This window comes from Leuresthes tenuis, unplaced genomic scaffold, assembly GCF_036924035.1.
Source record: "Leuresthes tenuis unplaced genomic scaffold, fLeuTen1.0.hap1 SCAF_2, whole genome shotgun sequence".
Taxonomy (NCBI): Eukaryota; Metazoa; Chordata; class Actinopteri; order Atheriniformes; family Atherinopsidae; genus Leuresthes; species Leuresthes tenuis.
Window position 1 is genome coordinate 10925942 of NW_027325356.1, and position 23853 is coordinate 10949794.

Below are 23853 nucleotides of genomic sequence, written 5' to 3' on the forward strand. Positions count from 1 at the left end.
TCAGTGATGACATGTGAATATTTTGATGTTGGTTCTGTTTGGAAAGTACTAACACAGATCTGCTCTGTGACATGGTGTGTGAGGGTTATCTGAGTGGGGAACAATCAGATGTTTCTGCTTTTCAGTAAAACTGTAGGAGACTGCCGCTGTCATTGTAATTTGCGTGTCAGGGTTTATTTGTCTCTCCACCAAGGTGGAGCTGAGGTGGTGGTGTATTTTTGGTGGTGTTTATGTGTCTGTGCAAAAATTGCACGTCAAGGGTTCATGAAACTTTGTAGGGAGTTGGAGCCTAAGCAGGGAAAGAAACCAGTTCAATTCTGGTGAAGATCCAGATTATTTTCTTTCTTCTTGTGAGATACTCTATGGCACTGCCCTTGGCAAATCACTGGTCTCTTTAGTCTTTTTTTCATTTATATATATATATATAGCGGTGGACTGTTGTAGTAAAAGTATTTCTCACATGGTTTTGAGCACCGATATGATTCATTTTAACATTGGACACAAGCAGTTTGTTTGCATTTGTTTAAATCCAGCATGTGTGTCCTCTCTCTCTCTCTCACAGCCCCTGCTGCAGAACCGACTAAAGCAGAAACTCAGACGCGTTCATCCAACCAGGCCCGTTCTCGCTCCCACGAACCAGAAAATGGCCATGCCCATTCCCACCACCGCCGCTTGCAGACAGTTGTGGACACTGCTGTTCCAGACAGCCTCCACCCTGCCCGGCCGAGAGGCCAAGACTCAGGCAAACATGCCATCCGTTCCCCTAAGAACCACAGCCGCACACCACCAGCGCAGATCAGCAGCAGGGTGATGAGGAGCAGAGGTGCCCCCCCTCCCCCAGCCCTACCCAGCCAGACACCCCCCCATCAGTCTGCTGCACCGTATCGCAAACACAAACAGCGGTCCAAGGAGAGCCAGGGCTACCGGGCTTTAGGCTCTCTTGCATCTCCAGGACCAGTGATGGAGAAAGAGCAGGTTAGGGACCTCCCCAGGGTGCTGCTCTACGAGGGAGGGCTGGCACAAGTGGTGCAGCGACATGAGCATCACCATCACCATGAACACCATCACCACTACCACCACTTTTACCAGTCCTGAATTTCTAACCTGCTTGGGACAGCTCAGCACTCCGGTAGCCCCACAAAACCCAACGAGGCCAGCAGACACTGACTGCTGAGCGTTTCCTTCTCAAACACTGTGCAGTTGGCCCCGCAGCAATATAGTGGACACAGAACATGGGGCGCATAGGAGGATTATGGGAGGGGCATCCCAGTGCTGAAATGTTATTAACCAGTGTTATAAGTTTGGTCGGAGAAGCTCGGGTAAGCAGCAGGACAGTGATTCAGGGCCACAGAGCAGCATTATGAGACCGAGGACCATGGGGAGGCTCAAGAGGAGGCACAGAGGGACCGAAACAACTCAGATATTCCCCTGCTCCTGGCTCTGTGATCCTCTACCTGATGAACTATACACCTCCAAATCAGCACCCCAACCCTTCCCAGACCACTAAACCAAAAGGAAAAGGAGGGACAAAAGGAAGAGAGACTGATTTAAAGATGAAACTATATGAAGGAATATAAGTGACAGGAGACCAGGGCGTAGTGTGAATGTGTCCAAAATATTGTACCAATGAATGGGCGTAGCAAAACTGTGAGTGTGAGTGAGTGTGTGTGTGTGTGTGTGTGTGTGTGTGTGTGTGCGTGCATCTGAGTGGCATGACACTGGTGTCTGTTGAAAACCACTTGAAGTGTACTCATGGGTGCGATAGTATTTAAAGCAGGCTGTCAAGATGGTGTCTGAAAATTTACCCTGTTAGCAAAAATGGGGAGTAAATGTGGAAATGTTATGAGATATCCCAAATCTGCTGCTACCTCTAATTTCATCCTAATTGTTGATGTAACAGTAATTTTTAATTAAGCATTCAGCAATTATTTTCAAATTACTTTTTTGAAAGCGCAAAAATCGCATAGTGCATAGTGTGGAGTTCTGAAATGCAGAAAAAGCTTCTTACATTTATTAACTAACATTTGCTGTACATACGGTATACATATATGTCATATATATATATATACATATATATATGTATATGTGTGTATATTGTTATCGATTTTATAAGCTCTATTGATAACGTATTTGAAGCTGTCGTGTTTGTTTTCTTCACAACTGCATTTTTATTTGGACCACTCGGAGCCTCACTAGAATACATACATCTCTCTTAGTGACACAGACTCACATTCTCCTTAATTTTCTCTCTCTGTTTTTCAGCTGACCCAGTAACTATGATCCTTTTTTATTGTATAATACACTTGCATAGATTTAAACCCTGTTGCTGCACATTTGTACAGTCAGGCTGGTGTTACCATTCATCAAGATAGAGTTTGGCCTTTAAGTTGATTAGAATAAATCTATACAGGAAATGTGCAGAATATACACTTTGTCCTTCACCATTCCTTTTTGATTTTCATGCTAGTACTCTCCCTACATCATCACAGCCCTGTCGCCCTGGCCCGCGCTCACACAGCTGCTCCCTGTTTCCATGGCATCTTCCTGTCCCGCAGCTGTCAGCAGGTCTTTCACCGTGCCGCCATGTGGCCTCAATGCTCAGCCAACAGGGCTCCGTTTGTGATGCGACAGGGCGAGGGCTGTTTCAGCTGTCTCATTCCTCCGGTGCTGGATAACACTGGGCCCGGCCCGCAGTCTCCACTACACCCATAACTCACCAGTCGCTGCTGCTGTCCTGCCAGCAGCGGGGCGTGTCTGTTCATCCTGTCACACGAAGCCCTGACATGCAGATGTTGATGGCCCGGCACACTTTAGCGTTACCTGTGCTCTGACCGAAGCAGTGATCTGAGAGCTGCCGTTGTGAGAGCGTTTGTCAGCTCACATGCTCTTTTTTTAGCACCTCCCCATGTCACATTGACAAACAACCTGCACTTGTGCTGCTGCGGTCCTCTGTGAGGGTTTAAATGCCCTGCTCAAGGGCAGTCATGACAGAGGAAGGGAGCTGTCAACACGGATTGTGCAAACCGTACCCCAGGGCCCACGATTGTTCAGACCACATCCTCCATGTTTGATTGTGTCAGCCTGCTGTCGTGTTTGTGATGAACAGGGATGCAGTGTATGCCAGTCTTGCCCCACGGCCCTGCAGTGTCCTCTCACAGCTGCAGGTCGTCTTTTAGCAAAGGCACCAGTCAGACGAGTCATCTCACGGGTTCCAGTGGACCCGGTCACAGCTGCGCTCCATGCCTCGGCTACCTCACCTCACAAGGCTTTTCCTGCACAACGTGTCCCTGTTTTTTCAGTACGTTCATCTCACCCAAAATAGCTTGTACAAGGCCATATCTTCAAATACAAGCAGTGTGGAAATGGTTGTCTTGTTGTGTTGGCAGATGACAAGCAGGCGACTTGTCGTCCTGCAGGGTGGTCTGATTCAACACGGCCAGTGAGGGCTTCTGAAAGAGTCAGACCCACAGCCAGGTGGCAAAAAAAGAAACATAACTCTCTGTTTCATTTCATTTAACACCCTGCTTCACCTTCACAGACTTACCTGAACTCGCACTAGAAACCGGGCGCCTCAGCAGCATTTGTTGGGAAAACAGTTATTTTTGTCATTTTAAGCATATACTTTCTTTTATGATGGAAAGTTCATTTAAAAACCATGCGTTTTCAAAACCTCATTCTCCCAATGCAATGCTGTTGCTATTCTGTTTTTAAAAAAAATGATATTAAGGTTATTAATCAGCATTTTGAGTAGAAGAGCAATCTTTTTCAGGGTTTTTTCCGTCATTTTGTCAGCAGCAGAATCATCATAAATCTCTCAAAGTCAACCAAAAGTTATGATTTTCTTACTCTTTTTGGCAGGGTAAAAAGTGTGCACATGTGTAGCATTTTATTTCAAATTAAGGAATGCTTCTTCTTTTTGAGTCATGTCACCCAAACCTCTTTAAATGCAACATTTTGTGTACTTTTGGAAAGTTTTCTTACAGTGATAATGCACCACTAACTTTCTTTATCAGGTTTTTTTTCAAGTCTCATGTACAGTAGAAAATGGACTGCAGAAAGGTTGAACCAGCATTATGTAGAAAGAATATAATACGTATTTATAATTAAATTGCTGTCTCACTTGCCTACTGTTATCTAGTAATTGCCACGCTGGTCCCACTCAGCACGGGGGAATAAATATCTGTTTTTCTCCACTTACACGGACACACTTTCACTGTGTTTGTTGTAAACTTGTTTAACCCCTAGTTGTTCTCTGCCTTCCCTTTCACTTCTTCCTAATGTTTTTTTTCATGACTTTGTTTAGTTTATATTAGATTGTATTTGATTAATTGCTTTATTTATTGGATAGCAGATCTGTGCCAAGGGAAAATACCCTTTTATTAAAATATGAACCTGTTCCTTATACACCAACTTGATTCTGTAGTCTTTATTTAATATCAGGGCTCACTTTGAACACAACGGTCTGCAGACACTGGTTCAATTGCATTAAAATTTGGGACAACCAATTAAAATTCATTTTCTTTTTGTATCTGAAGAGGATCCTTCTCCCATAGTTAGCGCTTGTCCTCCATGGTTTGTCTGCTTTATCATTTTTCCCAAGAAGCTAGCTGGACTAATCAGAAATGGTGTGGGGAAATGTCTGTGTACAGTCCGAACCAGTGGTGTTGCTCCCAAATCTGTCCGACCACGGCCAGCTGCTCACCGTGGCACACTCTCGACATGAACACATGCTTTCATCTTCAGCTTAGCAGCTTATCTCTGGTCATGGAAACCGCAGAGAGCCTGCCTCTTGGCAACGTGATACGGCTTCCTCTCACGAACACGGTTATTTGTGTGGGCGAGCCAGTGTAACCTGCAGAACTATGCAGAAAGTTACAAATGGCTTCTATTCTAACGCAGCTTACCGGGTTATTATTACCGTTTCTTTCCACATCACAGCTTGTAAAAGCAACAGGTGCCCTTATCGGGAGCGTAAAGAAGGTACGTACAGTTATAGCAGCATTATCTCCCTAAAGGCTTTAGTGAAGGATCAAATACAGTGCTCACAGAAGCTCTTTGAACCTCTTTGTGTTCACACTGGCAAAATAAAGTCAGGTTTGTGAAGATTTTTGAAAATGGAAAAATAAAATAAATGTACTCATGAGTCTTAAATCCCTTCACTTAGTATCTGATTAAAGGGCCTTTGGCAGCAATGGCAGCTTAAATTTTTGCACACTTTTTTCCTTTTTGGGTTTTCTTCTTGGCATTAATGTTCAGGTTAATGTTAATGTCTTAACCAGACTGGATGGGGGATGCTGCTGCACAGACACTTCCAGGTCACTGTTCCACATCTTGGCTTCCAAACGTCCTAAAGATTAAGATTAAGACTTTATTGACATGTAGATACACAAAATACACAAAATCACTCCTCTGCATTTAACCCATCGAGCCTGGCACCTGTGGAACTCACATGCACAGGGTCACACACCCATGGAGACAGATGCCATATACACTGGAGCGGTGGACAGCCATTCACAGCACCAGGAGAGCATGGGGGTACGGTGCCTTGCTCAAGGGCACCTTGGCAAGGAGGTAGACTGCCACCCCCCCAGCTGTCAGTTCACCAATCTTTGAGCAGTGAGATCAAACCGCCAACCTTCAGGTAATTGGACGATCCACTTTCACCTCTGAGCCACGGCCACCTGAAAAGCAGGAGGAGGCTGTGGCTCAGGAAGTGAGCGGGTTGTTCATCATGGGAAGGCTGGATGGTTCAGGGGGCAACAGCAGCGTTCAGAAAGTGATGGTAAATGACACAGCAGCCAATCACAGGACGAAGCAGATATCAAAACTTTGTTTACCAACTGTCTGACAGCTGATATGTTCTAAAGCATAATAGAAAATAACTTCAGCTGTTAAAACATTGGTGTGCAATGACCCATTGATAAACACAAGGCACCATTTGCTGTTCAAAGCTGTAAATCAGCAGGTGGCACTTTGGAGCATTCAAAGCCTTGATCACTAAACCATTTTACAACACTGGCTGGAAAGCATCAGTACTGTAAGATGCTTTCTCTGGATGTCACTAGTCCGTGGTGCTTCATTTTGGAGTAGCTTAGCTGCATCTGTGCTCATAAATAACAGTATTGTGATAGTGTATGCAAATACACAACAAAACTAAAACTCTTTATTACGTGCTTGCATCTTACGTCCAACATCTCTACTTCGTTGTCTGTCCACACAGACAAATGACGTGTGTCTGTTCTTTACTGTAAGAGAGAAGATGCTCAGAATGTTCTTCGCTTGTGTTTTGATGGCATGATTGTGTCAGCGTCTGTGGTCATTTTTCATTTCTCACCTCAACGGAGATATTTTTGTAAACAGAGAAAATTTTACTGAGGGGTTGAAGAAGCCTCAGTCTGAACACACTCACTGACTATGCGCCAACAGATGAAGGTAAAGCAAACTGCACCCCCCACCCCACATAATGACTTACTTACTGTAAGCTTATTGTCTGTCCCTTCTTGTGGATAGCCTCAGTGTTGCAGTTCTAGGCTGTTTCCAAGTTGTGAAACTGTACACTGTTGCCTCATTTTGAATGGGCAGATCTGCAGCTATACAAATGGCCTCACATCACCATCTCCATATCGCACCTGCTGCTTGAGCATCTAAGTTCCCTTTCGACTCTGTCACTGTTTATGCTACATACCACTGGTGTGATTTAGTTATACATGTTCTAATGGGAAGCAGGTTCAAAGGAGTTGGGCTGGAGTGTGGGAAGGGAAGAAAGATAAGCACAGTTCTTAAAAATTCCTGTGTTTGTGTGCACTCGGCCTGACGAAAAACTATTATTTTACTAACTGTAAATTATAAAATAGAATATCTGACAGCACACATGTTGAACCAGTGACACGCTGAGTTTCTTTCAAACTCTAAATTCTTCTTGTTCTCTGTAGTAAAACCTCTCCTCAAGTCTCGGATGCTGTAAAGGAGCCAGAGTGTATTCAGTGGAGGACAGGCCTCTTCTCCATGGCCTGACTTGAGACATATTCTCTTTTTTGGCATTTTCGTCTTCTGTTCTTTGTACTTTGATCTGCACTCTTTTAAACTCCCAACAGAAGTTAGTAATAGCCTGGGTGTTCATGGAGACGGTTCTTTTGTAGTGCAGAGGAACGTTTGGAAAATGCATTCACACCTTTTGAACTGACAGCATTTGGAACACTGTCCTTCATATTTCAGGTGCTCTGTCTGTTTGATCCAGAATGCTTCATAAGTGTTATGTAAAAGAGTACAAGTGTAGAACATGTTTCACACCTAAAAACTGAAGATGGCTTTTGAGTTCTTAGTAAAGTGTTTCTCTACTTTTTCACTGCTTCACATTTCAAACCCATGAACTGTACATCCATGGTTTCCCTTACACTGCATTGGTCATTTATTTAGCAGGAAGCAAAGACTTTATACTGTACCTTAAACCTGCCACATTATTCTGTAGATATGTACATGCTATTTCGCTAAACTAGATGTACAGTGCTAGATAGCTATAGTTTAAAGGTACGCTGAAAGTTGAAGGTTCTTCACTCACTAATAGGTGTTTTAATCTGGCCGCAAGCAAAAGGTTTTTCTTCGGACATTGCTGATTTGTTAACGTGAGAGGCAAGCGTTCATACAGCTGTACTTTTTTTTTGTAGGTAAATAAAAATCTGACATATGATAGAGAAACTATTTTATATAATGACCAAACATTCTGGCCTGAAATCCAGTGAAATGGGAAAAATAACAAAAATAACATAATATTTTTGCACTTGATGTACTTTGCACCATTTCTTTTCCAGATTAAGGAGAGATAAAGACATATGGTATTGTCCTGTAAGTGTCATTTTTAAACAAATACCTCCACAAGTTTGAATAAGCATATTTGAATATACATGGCCTGGTCACCTGTCCAGGATGTACCTTCACCTATTGCCTTATGGCAACTGGGATAAGCTCCAGCTCAGCCCCTCGGCCCCGAATTGGATTAAGAGGGTATTGAAAAATAGATGGATGGATGGATATTCGAAGGAAAGAGAGACATCAGGTTCTATTAGGATTATAACTATATGTGGCTTCTAACAATGGCGATATTTCATTATGCTGAAAAGGCTGCATTGCAAATGGTGAGAAGTCTTCCAAACCATTTTTTTTTCACAGTTTCAACTATCTGAAGAATTCCATTTTGACAACATTATAATGTAATAATTATGTTATGCTAACTAAATGCTGCAATCAAAGGTCTTTTCTAAATGTTGCACAGTGTAAAAGTTATCTCATCGTCTATATACTGTATCTGTAGGCAAATTTGTAATTCCAACATTGGTCTCAAGTTAAATTCTCAATATGAACCAGCACATAGAACCTAAAGTTGGTGTTGGAGCCCTTCATGATGTATTGTAAAGTGAAGAAATTGGCTTTTTGACTTGCAAGTCTTGATGGCTTATGGTAATTCATAGATGAACTGTTCCAACATTAACTACACTGAGCAATAACTCGTAGAATTGGCAGAAAAAGGAAGAATAATAAGAGGGGAATATTTGTACATCAGAGACATATTTAAGGCTACAATAATTTCCATCCACTTATCCTCTAATAAATCTTATTTCTGTGTGCCCTCTAAAGCACGACACTGTATCATTTTATTACACTTCAGATTTTTAAATCAAGATAATATTGTCGAAAACAGATTTTTTTGTTTTTACATTTCCATATATCTAATCAGGTAATAAGAGCCATGTCTCTGTCACAGCTACCATGATCAGGCTTTAATAGGATAATTATTTTCTGTGCATGTGTACGCTGGTGTATATATGTTGTTGGTAGACAAGGACTACAGGGAAGAGTCTCTTCTGAAAGAAATAAACCCTATCTCAGCATTTCCATGGCAAAAAAAGAGAGCAATGACTTTGACTTAAATATAGGAAAATAAGAGACTACCATAATATGTCCTCTGTGCTTTGTCTCTAGCTGATAGCAGAGAGCTTTGAAGTGTGGATTGGCTCAGCAGGGTGCAGGCTTCAGTAAAGGCAAGATGGTAAACACTAAAGGATGAGAAGGACATGAGGTAGTCTGTGACCAATACAGGATACAAAGAAAAAAAAGACAAATCCAATGATAATGTGCATCTGTTCCACTGAATTTATGAGCTTTGATTTTTTTTTTTCATGTGGGGTAAGTGGATCCTTTTCCTTACAGAATCTTAGAACTTCAAAGCAGATTTGCTTTGGATAATGCAAATGATCAGAACGTGCTGGTTCCTTCCTACTCAAGACCATGAAAAGAAATTGGGGAAAGAGAGAATTAAAGTTAATTGCTGTGGCAGTCTTTTATGTGTGGAAAGAAGAGCAAAAATAAAACACTTCAATTACTGTCAAGTTCATTCAATTAGGAAACAAGCTGACAAAGTGCAAAGGTTCAGTGCATCTGACCCTGTGGCCGTTTTGGAAGTTAGTTGTATCTGATGAAATTATAATTAGCAACACTAAATTCAGCCTGTGCCCACCATGGCGGCGCTGCAAAAAGAGGCCACATTGGTCAGCTCTGATGTTGTGGCAGCCTGCAGGGCGAAGTTATTTTTCCTCTGCTCCAATATTTTTATAGTGGTATACAGTGCTTGCACCATTTATCATGAGACATCCACAACATCTTCACTTCATAAATGAATGATGACCCACGTGGGAGTGACTCAGCACACATTGCAAGTAACTGCCAGCAAACTGAGTTTCTGCTTTGAGAGCATTATCTTTTTATGATATCTCAGATTAATGACGGCCGGATCACGAAAGAGCCTTTCTTGCTGAATTTTACTGTTAGTATGTTTTTACAGGCTATTTGTATGCATCTGTCTCTGGGAAAAAAGTGTTCAGTGACCTATTTTCATTTTTATTTTCCTGGAAATTCAGTACTTTAAAAGCAAAACTATTGACACTGCACCCAATTTTGTAAAAATGAAGTTAAAACGCGTAACCACATGTTTTGTTTGCAAATCAAAAAGTTTAACTTGATGTTGACCTGAATTATATTGGTGAGATCTGATCTGACGCTGACCAAAGTACACAATTCTGCAGGCCAGTTTATATCCAACTGAATATTAGCTGCAAGAACCAGATACCAACCATTGGTATCAAAAGGCTATCAGAGCAGGCGTGTCCTATTCTATCTTCAGAAATCTCTTGAAGACCCATCTCTTTTAAGAATGTTGCATCGACTAACACTTCTAACACCCTGACACATCTAACCTAGACTCACTCACACTGATGCACTTTTGGTACGGCTGTACTTGCTCTATTTGTAGCTTTAAATTGACTTAATACTGAACGTATAGCCCAGGGTTTCCAACAGTTCGGAAACTTGAGCACTATGTCTTACTCGTATGTGACTTTGGGTAAAAGCATCTTCTAAATGACAAAATGCATGTGAGAATATATTTGCTTTTTATTCTTCTCTGCTCTTTCTCTCTCGTCTCCTTTACTGGGAAGACTGACCAGTAAATATTTTTGGGGTGTTGGGAACAAAACTTTAGATTTGATTTTTTTCAACATGTTTTATCCTTGTTTTAGTTTCTAAGCTTTTTTTTAATTTGACATTTAGGCATAACTGATATCAGGTATCATAAAGTATACAAGTTAGAGGATGTCATATGCACCAATAATCTTTAAAAGTTAAAGCCAAGTTCCTTCATTGGTGTAAAACATTGTATTATTTTGATTTACTGCATGTTTTATTAACCTAGTCATAAGATAGTTAACATTTCTGCTTAAACAATACATGTTAACTATCATTTTGGGATGTAAACATGGATATCCTGCTCTGCTCGCAATGATTGCAACAATTTAAAGTATACAAGTTGTAAATGACTAAAAAAGAAAAACACAGACAAACAATTGACCCAGTAAAGCTTCTCATGCTCCACATTAATGCTTGAATTTAAATTATATTCTGTATAAACCCTGTAATTTCTTCTACATATTTGGAGTCAATATTATAAATGAAGTTTGCCGTTGCACATGCAGTTTTTTCCTAAGGCTCAGGGATAATCCACTTTAACGTTAAAAGATGTGGCACACAACAGGATTTTCTGAAAACGCAAAGTGCATCCAAGGATTCTTCTGGGCTGGGACTTGGGCTGTTCTTGTTCAATTTTATGTTGCAAAGATTACGGCCCAACTCTGGCTAAAGTTGATGTTTGGACTTTCAGAGACTGACTCCAGACTTCTAGAGATAGCAAATGAATAAAACAAGGCTCCGGAAAGTTGCACTGGTTTTTAGTAGATCATTGGAGCTCTTTCTTTTTGCAACATCAAAGGCAGCCGCAGCTCTTTGATGTGGCAGCATGCTGTTTAAGGTACAGACTGAATGGAGAGATGTCAAGCTGCAAGGTGCCTCTGTAGTTTACGCTGAGTGCTGCAGAGAGCTGCAGATGAAAGGAGCAAACAGAGTTTGATAATGAATGTCCAACAAGTAGGACCCATCTCAGACAGCGTACGCTCAGCGGGACGCTAACCTTGAGCACAGCACCCCAAACCTCGGGCAGAAGCTGGAGACCAGACTCCTTCAACTTGGCCGCTCCAGCAAAAAGAGGGGCTCTCATGTATGAGCTTTAATCTTCCTGTCAATTAAATCCTGATTGACACACACACCCATACACACATGGTCACGCACATATGCCCCTCTTAACTGGTCCCCTCTGAAAAAGATGCCATCCACTTCCACTGTTGAATACTTTTCTCTCTGGCTCGGAGGGGCCATTCCTAATTATACGTCATGGATCCTGGATCCACTTATTGTAAATGTCCTCATTAATCGAATTAGGTAATCCTCTTATTTGTCACCCCTCTGTCTTAGAGGAACGAATGATCACAGGCTTTCACTATATAACCTGCAGCTTTTTGACTTGACACCATTGATGGATTGATTGTTGTCATTCTTTTCAGTTTGTCATCTATAAACACAAAGCTCAGAGTGCGTCCTCACTGTTTGCTGAATGTAAGCCACCATTTATATACTAATGACCTAATAGTCACTGCAGAGTTCTATCTTCATGTTGCAAGATTTAATGAAAAACAGAATAATTCAAAACATGTAATATCTCAAATAAGAAGTCTGTGGTAACTTGATAGCAGCCTTTGCATCAATCCTCATCTTCATACTTCCTCTCAAATTTTCCTTTGTTTTTTTTTTAATTTATTTGAGAAATTTTGAGAAAACATTCATGACATTCTGCTACTGTTAACTTTCTTTGTGGGAGATCATCGTACATCTAAGTATATCCAAATTCACTGTACAGACGTTGTCTTTAAGTTACTTGCACAGCTTTTTGTCAGATGAAGCTGTGGTTATAAAATCAGGGTTTTATTTGAGCAATGGGACTGGAAATGAAAATAAAACTTTGGGTGGACATATAGTCCATATACTTTCTGTCCAAATTTCTGATACGTTTTACCATCTGAGAAAAGAAACAAACAAGACCGCTAACGGCCAAAAACTTGATCTGGTATCCTCTTATAAATATCTGGGAGTCTGGGTAGATAGCACCTGTCCTTTCTGCAGTCAAAAGTGAAAACCAGACTGAACTTTCTCTACCGCAACCTCTCCCTATTCACTGCCACTTCTAAACGCTCCCTGGTCCAGCTTACTGTACTGCCACTTTTTGAATACGGCGATGTCTTCTACAGGTCTGCCCGTAAAGGAGCACTCAAGAGGCTAAACGTCCAATATCAGTCTGCCATTCGCTTTGCAACCAACGCCCCCTATAGGACCCATCACTGTGACCTCTGCACCCTGATAAATTGGCCACCCCTGGAAATCAGACACAACATCCACTGGCTGATGTTGATATTCAAAACTCTTTTAGGTCTTACTCGTCCCCACCTGACCCAGCTCTTGCATCTGCGCTCGCCCCCCATACACAACACCCGATCTGCTCCACTCATTCTGTTGAATGCCCCGAGGGCACACTCTTCCCTGGGCCATTCCTCCTTCCAGGTTGTGGCTGCAGACAGCTGAAATCAACTTAAAAAATCCCTACAGCTACAAACGCTTATTTCTGTCAACTCCTTTAAACATGTCATATCAAAATCCCTAAAGTATACCTGCAGCTGTCCCAGCAAAAGCTGATCCTGTCACCTTTCAGCCCCTTCCTCACTGCTTGTTATTGCTGCTTGGTTCCACTTTATATGACTGTTTAGTTTCACTGCTTTCACATTACTATTTGTCAAACAATTGTCACTATGTTGTATGTCACTGTAAATCAAATGATCTATCTCTATGTGTATGTAATGTCAAATTTATATATCAATTTTTTTTTTTTAATTATTTTATACTCCCCCTCTGCCTTTGCAGAGGGGGAGATAATAAGAATGCTTTCTTAGTAATTTTTGCTTGGTTAAATAAAGGTTACTACAACTACTATGTCAGTGAGAGTAGCTTTATTGGGAATTCATCTGTATGAATATACACTTACACTTAGATACAAAAAAATGGAACTTTGGAACATGCACCGAATGCTTGGGCATTTACATGCATGGGCAAATTAAGCTACAACTGCATTATCTGAGTGTCTTAGTCCAGTTTGGAGAAGCTCAGTTTTGTACGATTTGAGTTTTTGTATGATTTCAGTCAGACTAACATGTTTATTAATGCATGCACTGATGCAAGTCAAAGAATTATTATTTTTTCCTCCAGTGCCATTTAAACATTCTTTATCTTTTTACTAAACAACTTCACTTCAGAAAATATATATACGCTTTTTAAAATTTGATGCCAAAAACCCTCTCAAAAAAATTTGTATTGGAGGCAATGAAGGACATAAAAGTTTATCGAATATACAAGTAGCAGTTTTCTGGAAAATATTCCACAGACTTAGCCTCACCGAGTAAGGATAGGTCATGTCTCACCTGGGGGTGCCAGTCAGTGAGTTCCAAAAAATATTTCTCAATGCAGGATTGAAACAATCTTTGTTTTTTCCAACATCTACAGTGCATATTGCTGCAAGGAGATTCAGGAAGTCAGAGGAGATCTTAGTAAAGGTGTAAAGGCCAAGGATGAAAACCCACTGCTGGATATTCCTGACATTTGAGCCATCAAGTGGCAGAAAAACCATATCATCATGATCAGTTTAGCCTAGTCTTGGGAGTATTTTGGAAAACACAACTTAATACAACTTAATCCAGAAATCCAGAAAGAAATATTATCCTGAAAGATTAAGATTAAGATTACTTTATTGTCATGTCATACACACGAATGTTAAGAGAAAATTACTCCGCATTTGACCCATCCAGGTTGGCACCCGTTGAACACACATGCACATGCACATGGTCACACACTCATGGAGACAGATGTCATTCACTGGAGTGGTGGGCAGCCAATCACAGCGCACAGGAGCATGGGAGTAAGGGTGCCTTGCTCAAGGGCACCTCAGCTGTGGCAAGGAGGTGGACTGCCATCAAGAAAGATGGTGAGTATGTGTTCTGTGGTCTGATCAGTTCATGTTTCACCTGCTTTTTGAAAGAAACTGATGTCTGGTTTAACGCGTGAAAGATGAGAAAGATCATCAGCTGTTCTAATGCAAAAGGTGAGAGATCCAGTGTCTGTGATGTTGTGAGGGTGCATCAGTGTCCACTGATTAAATGACTACCATGTGTAAGTGTACTATTGATGTAGAGGCGTATATGGGAATTTTGGCCGATGGTTACTTCCAAAAGAATGCCAGACCTGGTTCTGCATGGCTCACAACAGTGTGGCTTTCGTTTTAAAATGTCTCACGTATTTTTAAAAAAAACAGTAGACCCAGACAACAACAACAACCGCAGATTGCTAAGCAGCTGACATCTTATAGGAATAGATACAGATTTTTTTCTAATATAAAATCCAACAATTTGTATCCTCATTTCTCAAACAATTAAAAAGTGTAATCAAAAGGGAATTTGATGTAATCCAACTGTAATTGAGTGTGTTGCTGGCATAAGATTTGAAATTTGTTCATATTTTCTAAATATGATGAAGTTGGTTAGTGAGCGCACTGTAAATGATTTATTTGGACCCAAGTCTGTTAAATGACGTTTCTAATGAATTAGTAGTACACTGATTTGAGTTTTTCTTACATTTCATGACAACATTTTCCAGCTTTTTTAAAAATTAGGCTTGTTCTACCCTGCCCCCTGAAACACGGAATAATACAGACACTCGGGGCTATGAGTTGTTGTATTCAGTTTCTCTGACTCGGATGAAATAAAGTTTTCTCATCGTGTCGCTTTGTGTAGTATCTTGCCGTTATTGTGCAGTTGTGGGTGCAACAAAAAATATCATCTCCTTCTAGATTATCCTAACATATTACTTTGACAATGAGAAATGCTGATTTGCTTCTGGGAGTTCTGGCAAAGCAATCAGTGCACATACAGTTCATCAGTGCACCTGGCCTAACACTGAGCTCACCACATATGCTTTTGATATCGGCACAGAAGGAATTCTCAACGATGAAAAGGCTGCGGCCAAATAGCTCCATCTCGGCTACAACGCTGGGAAACACCCCGCTCTGTTATGCACTGAGTTTAAAAGTCACTTGGTGGTTGAGGTTATTTAGTGCTTGGCTAGATTTTCAGTGCAGTGCGGAGAGGTGAACAGAATCCACAGGGGCCAAGACTTAAATTTCATGCACAGCAAACTGCAGACTGATGAGCAGATCCTTCAGGCCAAGTTTAACTTCTCTTTGATTCTGTCTTGAAAAATGGACTGTTATCCTGTAACCTAATCTTCTGCGAAGTGATTTAGAAGAGCATAACCACCACTACCACTTCTATTCAACAGAAGTATACTAAATATGTTCATTACTTTATAAGCTTTCACATGCAGTGTTACAATTTCTGGTGCAACAGAGGACAGAAATACTTAGATGTATTTTGGGATTATGTCTGTATGTTCTGATTTACCTTTTTATAACTTATTTTGTATCCATCCCAAATCCTCAGGACCCCTATCTGTGATTTGGATGACAGAACTCCTACTTGATGTACGATGGCTGACTTAAGGCACTCTGCTTTACACTCCCCTTGGTGGAGTTGTTTCATAGACAAGGAGAAGAAAAGAATCTCCTCTTTGAAAGATTGTCTTTGATTACTCCTGTCCATGTGTGTTTGAGGATTTCCCCCCACAGAATACAGTGAAGGCATATAATAAACTAATCATGGTTCTCAGGAGGGAGCTAATGAAAAATCACATGACAGACCAAAAAGTCAGTCCTGTACTTATTTCTCATGACATCAAATAACGCAAGGCAGCATTATGGGCTGGATTGTGTTTTAAATGCACGGCATGCTACCTCAGCTGCATGTGTGGCTACAGTGTTACTTCTATTCAGTAGCGTTACTACCACGGGATGACTGTATCTTTATTTCTGACTAGCCTTCAGGAATCCACCTGCGATCATCAATGATTTTCTAATTAAACTGTTGTACCTTGGGTTCAAAAATAGTTGGAATCAATGGTAGAATGAAAAGGAGAAGACAGGCTCTGAGACAAAAAGAAACAAAGAAATGTGACAGAATGGGAAATAAAAAAAATGCTTGAATCAATGGAAAATGTCAAGGTTTATTTATGCAACAGTTCCACCAAGTGGCAGCAAGAAGAAATTACAACTAGTACACAACGTGCACCTGTGGTTAACTGTTTCCTGACTACTTTTAATTAGATTTTTTTAAAATTTACATTAACCTTTAAAAAAAAGTATTCAAAATACAATGTTGTGTTTGAAAACTTCAAAATTTGAAAATGTCATCACATCCAACCGAATAATGGGCTTTGGCAGGTTGCAAACTGCATTTAACCCATTCTGAAAGTCAAACAATATCCATGAAACAGTGCAATGTGAACTTACTGTCATTTCTATCCTTGGTGTTTTTGTGCTGTTTCAAATGCTGCACATCATTTGCTGCCAGCATTTACTGTCAATTTCACCAGAGTGACTAACAGATTGACTTTCATTTTCAGTAGGGGAATGAGGAAGAGGTTGGCCTTAAATGCCGCGATGTTTCTGCCCATGTAACAAATGGAGGGAAGAGAACTCTGTTGTTGACTTTTCACCGTAAGTGGCAATTTTTCTATGGCTTTGGTGTGTTTTGTGTATTCTTCTAGTTGAATTCCATTGGTTTGTTTTTGAGTAATGATGTGTTCAACACTATAAAAACAAAAACAGTCAGTGTGTTTGTCACAGGACTGAAAGCATAGTGTTCGTACGTGTATTTCTCCCGCTGTGTCTGATGCAAGGCTGGGTAACAAAGTGAGATGTCTTTTTTGTGAGTGGGTTCTTAGTGTGGATGATGACATGTTTGTGTTTGTATGACAGGCGGCAGAGGAGCGAGCTGGAAGCCCGGAGCATGAGTGCTGACATGCAAAAAGCATGTTTGCCCAGGAACTTGTGCTGAGACATCGTACAGAGATTCTCCATGCTCTCTGCAGTAGTGGCTCACCGGAACATCTGGAAAGAGTCCTGGATATACTGCTTGCCCACAGGGATCTCGTATGGGAGGATTACCAGAACGTACGGGTTCCAGGAAGGGCACTGTACACCAACGCCAGGCATTTGCTTGATCTGGTGTATACAAAGAGTGAGGACACCTGTGTGCTCTTCCTCTCTGCTGTCAATCAGGTTCTACCAGAAGTGCAGGGAGCTATATGTTCCATCTCAAGATACTCTTCCACTCAAGATGAAAAAGAACAAGTTCAAAGCACATCTGTTGAGACACTCCTTACTCGTAGGCCAAGCCTTGTCTGCAAGCTTCAAGGCTGCATCGATGGTGCTCTAGACGCTCTTGTTGCATCGGGTCATTTTTCATCACAAGACTGTGACGAAGTCAAGCTGCCTATTAACACTCCCTCGCAACAGGTACTGTGAACTCCCATCATTTCAATTTATAAAATTAGAATGTCTGGCTGTTTCTGTATGTCTTAAGATAGGAATGTAATAAAGGAAATCTAGCTGTTTTTGGCTTTTTTTAAATTTTAATTTCAATGATGCACTTCAATAGATCCATTACAACTGTGACTTCCATGAGAGGCAGTGTTCATGCATAGTAACAATGAAAACTGGCCACTGCAACTGCTAACAAATACATCTTCCACCTTTAAGCCAATAAGACCTGACATGACATTAGTATACCTTAAGGCCTATACAGAGGGTGCCTCTAGTCTCAAGGGGCTTGCAGAAGGTTACTAGTAAAATATTTTCTGGCACATAATGCTCTGTAACCTGCACTGTGACACTTCTAATCTAGGATTTTCCTTTTGAAGGTGCTCCAGAATCTGTTTTTCAGTGCTGCCACAATCTCATCAACCAACTTTTGACAAGATAATGACTGCATGTCCAAAATATTGATTTATTCCTTTAATTACAATGTATCTGTTGCTCTCATTCATACTGCATATGTGTCAGGCAAGGTGTCTGCTTGACCATGTCAGATCCAAAGGTGAGTCAGCGGCAACAGTTATCCTGAAGTACATTCAGCAAAGACAGAAATCTGGATCCCTACTGAAGCAGGAGGAACTAACTCTGCCCAAAGGTATGTTGTTATCAGTGGTCGAAGTATTCAATTATTTTGCATACAGTCATGGTAAAAGGTAAGAATGTTCGCCTTTAGATTTTTCTTATCAGAATATATAAAAAAATATCTTTACTGGATCTTAAAAACTGGATATCAGGCACTTGAAGCATCAGATGAACAACAACATGACATTAGATCGTGTCATTGTTTATTGATAAAAACTAGGCTAAAATGCAGAAGTAGTGTATGAAAAACTATGTACACCCTTGCTGCTTCCACTGTGTAAGTTACACCTTCGGTTCTGCAAATCAAACGCCCATGTTTATTAGCCATCAGCGAGTGTGAGCACCTTTATAAAAGCAGAAGTTTCGTCAGTTTGCTTGCCTGGAACATTCAGGTGTGTGTTAACATAATGCCAAGGGAACAAAAAGACTTGTCACGGGCGGTGGAGGTGGTAGGACCCAGATGCAGATCTTCAAGTTCAAAAAAGGTTTATTCCAACAAAAAACAAGAAGCCAGAACAAAAGGCGCGGCAGAGCCGGATCTAAAAAATACCAGAAAACTATGGAAAACAGTAAACAGGCTATGAAAACAAGACTATGAATAAATACTTTGAACAGGACTATGATTAATAAACAACGACAAGACTACGAGGCATAACCAGACTTAACTTACGACTGTGACATGACATGAAGGGTAGGTGAGGGTTCCATGATGAACCCCTAATCACTTTTTGATGCTGCTCTGAACAAGCCATACAGAAAATGTGGCTGAAATGTGACCCCGACCATAGGCTGCTTTTTATAAAACAACAGAGACTGAAAAAGTGAGAACTAGCTGCTTAACTGTGGATGAATATAGTGACTGTCCACCACTGATAATTATCATTATTGTGCTGAAAACTCGTGTAACATGAGCTGATGTTTCTATGAGCATGATGAGGCCAAAGCATTCTTCTTTTACCTTGTGAGTGTTCTGTCTGACAGATAACAATGCATGCTACATTTACACATTTTCTTTGAAAAAAATGGAAGTAGTGGAAAAAACAGACCCTAAAAATAGCTACTCAACGGTGAAACCAAACCCACAACAAAACAGAACATAGGCCTTTGCAAGACAGCAACAAAACAGAAAAAGTGGCATTTGGAAAAAAATAATCAAAATGTGTTTTTTGGTTTTGTCACTTGTCATGAAATGTCATGTTTCGTTTTTTTATTTTATTTTTTTAGATATTTTGTTGTGCTTTTGGTTTTCCTGTTGTGTATTATTTTTGCATTTTGGTCCTCAAAGTCACTATACAATACACATGTAGATGAACTGTAATTCATCTTTTGTGTACTCTCCATTTTTTTTACTCCCTTTTTTCAGAGTTTTTGAAATTCAAGAAGAAGCTGAGCAGCTCTATATCGGCACAGTCATGCTTTCTCAGTACTTATGGAGGGACTAGCCACATATCTCTACACGACATTTACACTGAAGTCCAGCTAGATTTACCTCACAACAGTGTTGATGTCCACAAACCTCTGGGCCTGAAGGACATAGTTAGTCCTGTGGGTACGGTGAACAATGAGGCAGACGCAGTGCTGGTATCTGGGGAGGCGGGTTGTGGGAAGAGCACCTTCCTCCAGAGGCTGCACTTGCTTTGGGCTCAGGGAGAGGACCTTCAGGACTTTCTGCTTTTGTTTCCATTCAGCTGTCGCAGGTTAAACTCAGAGCACAGGGAGCTGTCTGTTCAAGAGCTGTTGTTCCAACACTGTTGTTGGCCTGACAGGGAGCAGGAGGAAATCTTCCAGTTCATCTTGGACCACCCACATCTCATGCTCTTCACCTTCGATGGCTTGGATGAGCTCAAACAGAGCTTTTCAGATGAACATAGACTCTGCTGTCCAACCCAGCGTGCACCTGTTCATGTACTGTTGTTCAACCTAATCCAGGGTTCCCTAATGAAGGGGGTGCGCAAAGTGATCACCAGTCGTCCAGAGGCAGTGGGCCCCTGCTTAAAGAAGCACCTTCGGAAAGAGGTTTTCCTGAATGGCTTTTCCCCAACTGGCATTGACTGTTTTGTAAGAAAACATCACAGTGATCCAGCTGTGGCTGTTAAGGTTTTAGAATCACTTCGGGCAAACACAACCTTACTTGGACTATGTCATAGTCCAGTTCTCTGCTGGATAGTGTCACAGTGCCATAAGGAGCTGCTGGGCTGTGGGGAAGGAAGCCCACAAACAATCACAGACATTTACCTGATGATCTTACAGCACTTTTTCCAGCACCAAAGCCCCCTACAGAGCAGCACGGGGGTCGGCTGGCTGCAGGAGAACCTAAAGACAGTTTTGCATCTAGGGCATCTTGCTTTTGAGGGGATAGCAAACACCTGTTATATTTTCTCAGGTACAGACCTTGAGACATCTGGTGTAACTGAGAAGGATATCTGCATGGGCTTTCTCATACAAAGCAAAGATATGTCCCCAACCAACAGTAAACGTTATGAATTCCTTCATGTGACAATGCAATGCTTCTTTGCTGCGCTTTACGTAGTTTTGTCCAGTAACAGTGACCGTTCTACTATCCCTAAGCTCTTTAAACTGCAGGACATGAAGGACACAGGTCTGAGCAGGGCATGCTTCAGTGCCTGCCTGCATTCCACTAACCAACAACAGCAGGTTTTGGAGGAAGAAGCTACTGCAGCAGAAATGCCGAATTTGCAGATAATGGCCACCTTTGTGTCTGGACTACTGTCCCAGAACCACCAAAGCCTACTGCTCCACTGCTGCTCAAGTGCTGTGGTGGAGAGGAAGGGCCGACAGGTGGCGAGGTGCCTTTCCAAAGGCATGCAGAAACACTTCAGGTCTATTCCTAAACCTGTACAGGGGGAGAAAACGAGCATGCACGCAATGCCTGGCTTTGTCTGGCTTATCAAATGCATCTATGAAATGCAGGAGAGTAGGATTGCTAAAGACGCCATGAGTAAGCTGGAGGTGGACCACCTGAAGCTCACGTACTGCAACATTGGCCCTGTAGAGTGCACTGCACTTGCCTATGTTCTCCAACATTTAAAGAAACCTGTAGGCCTCCAGCTGGACAATAACTCTGTAGGTGATGTTGGAGCGGAGCAGCTTCTTCCCTGCATGCAGATTTGTAACTCCTTGTAGTGAGTACAAAGTAAAATATTCTTTCTTCTTTGTTACGTATCCATTTTGATAATCATTTGTTCATCAATTTATTGTAGCTAACGAACTCAGAAAGACTTTTGCCTATTTTTGAATTGTGCTTATTGTTTCTTTGCCAGTCTCAGAAATAATAACATAACAGACGAGGGCATCCGCAAACTGATTGCTGTGGGGATCAAGTGTGAGAACTTCCGGAAAATTGCGTGAGTATTGTGAAGACGATTACTAATTCTGTTGTGAAGTTATAAATGTCATGTTAACTTGAGTAATCTTTTTCTTTTTTCTTTTTTTCTTTCACCAGCCTCTTCAACAACAAGCTAACTGATGCCTGCACACAGCACTTTTCTCATCTTTTGAAGACCAGGCAGGATTTCCTTTCTTTAAGGTTAGCACACGCAGTATTTGCCACAGTCATCAGATGTGGCACCAACAGGGGACTGCACTAATAACAAGGCCTGTGTAGTGCAAGAGAACAGAAAATTAGCTTCTCTCTTTCCTTTCAGGCTGGGCAACAACAATATCACAGCGGAAGGAGCAAAGCAGCTCGCAGAAGGACTGAAATCCAATAAGTCACTTCAATTCTTAGGGTAAATGTTGTCCTGCAAAATTTCATGTATCGTGTTCTTAGTGTGTGTTCAATGGCTTATCTTTCCTTATATTCAAAGGCTTTGGGGCAATAAGATAGGTGATGCAGGGGCGGAAGCACTGGCCAGTGCTTTAGAGAACAGCAAGTCTCTCGTGTGGCTCAGGTAACATTTGCATGAAATACTGGCACATGTTATAAAAAAAAATTTGGACAGTGTGAAAAATAACAAAATATACTACATATATGTGAAAATTATATATATATATATATACACGGATTGGCCATAACATTATGACCACAAATCTAATACTGAGGAGATGCCCCTTTTCCACCATGAAGGTTTTCATCAATATGAGCTACAGTAACTCTTCAATTGGATCTGACAACCCTGGCCAGCTTTTGATCCTCGTGTGCATCAATGAGCCTCGGCTCTACAGGCTCAACAGCTTTCCATACTTACAGTCCTTTTGGTGGGTCCTGATCACTACAAAAATGGAAAATACCATAAGAGCTGCAGATGTGGAAATGCTATGACTCAGCTGTCTAGCTATCAATCTTTGGTTCTGGTCAAAATCCCTCAAACCTGTTCACTTGTCCATTTATTCTGCTTCTGACACATCAACTTCCCCATCGGCTCTTTGTACAGAGATAATCAAAGTTTTTCACTGTCAGTGCTCATAATGTTACGACTGATCTGAGTAAATTGTAAAATATCTATCTACAAGAAAGTAGGTGTATAGAACGTCTGTGCCTCTTGCTCATCAGTTGTATTCTACACTAACATGATCGTAAATGCATGTATTGGCAGCCTGGTGGGTAATGGTGTAGGGAGTGCAGGAGCATGTGCCCTCTCTAACATCATCTGCAACAGTACATCCCTGGAGGAGCTTTGGTAAGCGTTTAAGACTTTAAGAAGTTTTTTTATGCATGTCTCAAGTGCGCATAATGGTACATTTGCATAAACTGAATGGCTGGTTTGTCTTTTGAGCACTCACTGTGCAACAGTGCTTCAATACTTCACTCTTTTATTTCCTGTGAAAGGTTGACAGAGAACTGTATAACCAGAACAGGAGTGGAGTCTCTGATTCAGGCCTTAAAACACAATTCTCATGTGAAGTCAGTATGGTATGTGAAGCACACTGAACCATACACTCATGAATAAAAAGATTCCTTCTGTTTAACACAGCAGACCTGTGTGGTTAGTGCATGCACTTGTGGGTTTTCTTGCATTTTGCATTTAGGGCAATGCGTGCTGTGCTACAATAGTCTATGCCAAGGAAAGCTTGACATTTCGACCGTTTTGGTTAAGCATAGTTTGACTTCAAACAGCTTGTCCATTGTCACTGAATGATTTGTTCACTCTCCTCTTCAGGTTGAAAAACAATGACCTCAGTTTGGAGGAGGTCGAAGAAATGAAACAATGTGAATCAAGATTGATCTTCTGATTGTGTATTGCATCTGTCAAACTGTCGCTATTTATTCAAAGAAATATTTTCTAATAAAATGTTCGGTGAGAGAAATGTGATACTTTTGTTACTCCATTCGTTCAGAAATTGCT

The 23853-nt window shown here is 41.2% G+C and overlaps 2 protein-coding genes across 3 annotated transcripts in view; both read left to right on the plus strand.

The window, feature by feature from the left end:
• The window catches only part of nkd1 (NKD inhibitor of WNT signaling pathway 1), a 32166-nt gene extending 27756 nt beyond the window's left edge, over window positions 1–4410 (plus strand). Inside the window, exon 10 of the mRNA XM_072380177.1 lies at window positions 563–4410. Coding sequence (XP_072236278.1) covers window positions 563–1095 — 533 coding nt within the window. The 3' untranslated portion in view covers window positions 1096–4410. The remainder of the gene's footprint in view (window positions 1–562) is intronic.
• Window positions 4411–17328: 12918 nt separating this feature from the next.
• On the plus strand, window positions 17329–23820 carry nod2 (nucleotide-binding oligomerization domain containing 2). Of its 2 annotated transcripts, XM_072380178.1 has the most exons (10): window positions 17330–17887; window positions 18434–18560; window positions 19911–21690; window positions 21829–21912; window positions 22011–22094; window positions 22213–22296; window positions 22375–22458; window positions 23104–23187; window positions 23337–23420; window positions 23668–23820. In XM_072380178.1, the coding sequence occupies exons 1-10, from the start codon at window positions 17402–17404 to the stop codon at window positions 23738–23740; spliced, it is 2970 nt and encodes a 989-aa protein (XP_072236279.1). In that variant the 5' UTR covers window positions 17330–17401; the 3' UTR covers window positions 23741–23820. The 2 variants fall into 2 exon arrangements, with proteins under 2 accessions (XP_072236280.1, XP_072236279.1); XM_072380179.1 differs by lacking the exons at window positions 22011–22094; window positions 22213–22296; window positions 22375–22458; ... (1 more) ...; window positions 23337–23420; window positions 23668–23820 and having other exon boundaries at window positions 17329–17887; window positions 19911–21701; window positions 21829–21901.
• The last annotated feature ends 33 nt before the right edge of the window (window positions 23821–23853 follow it).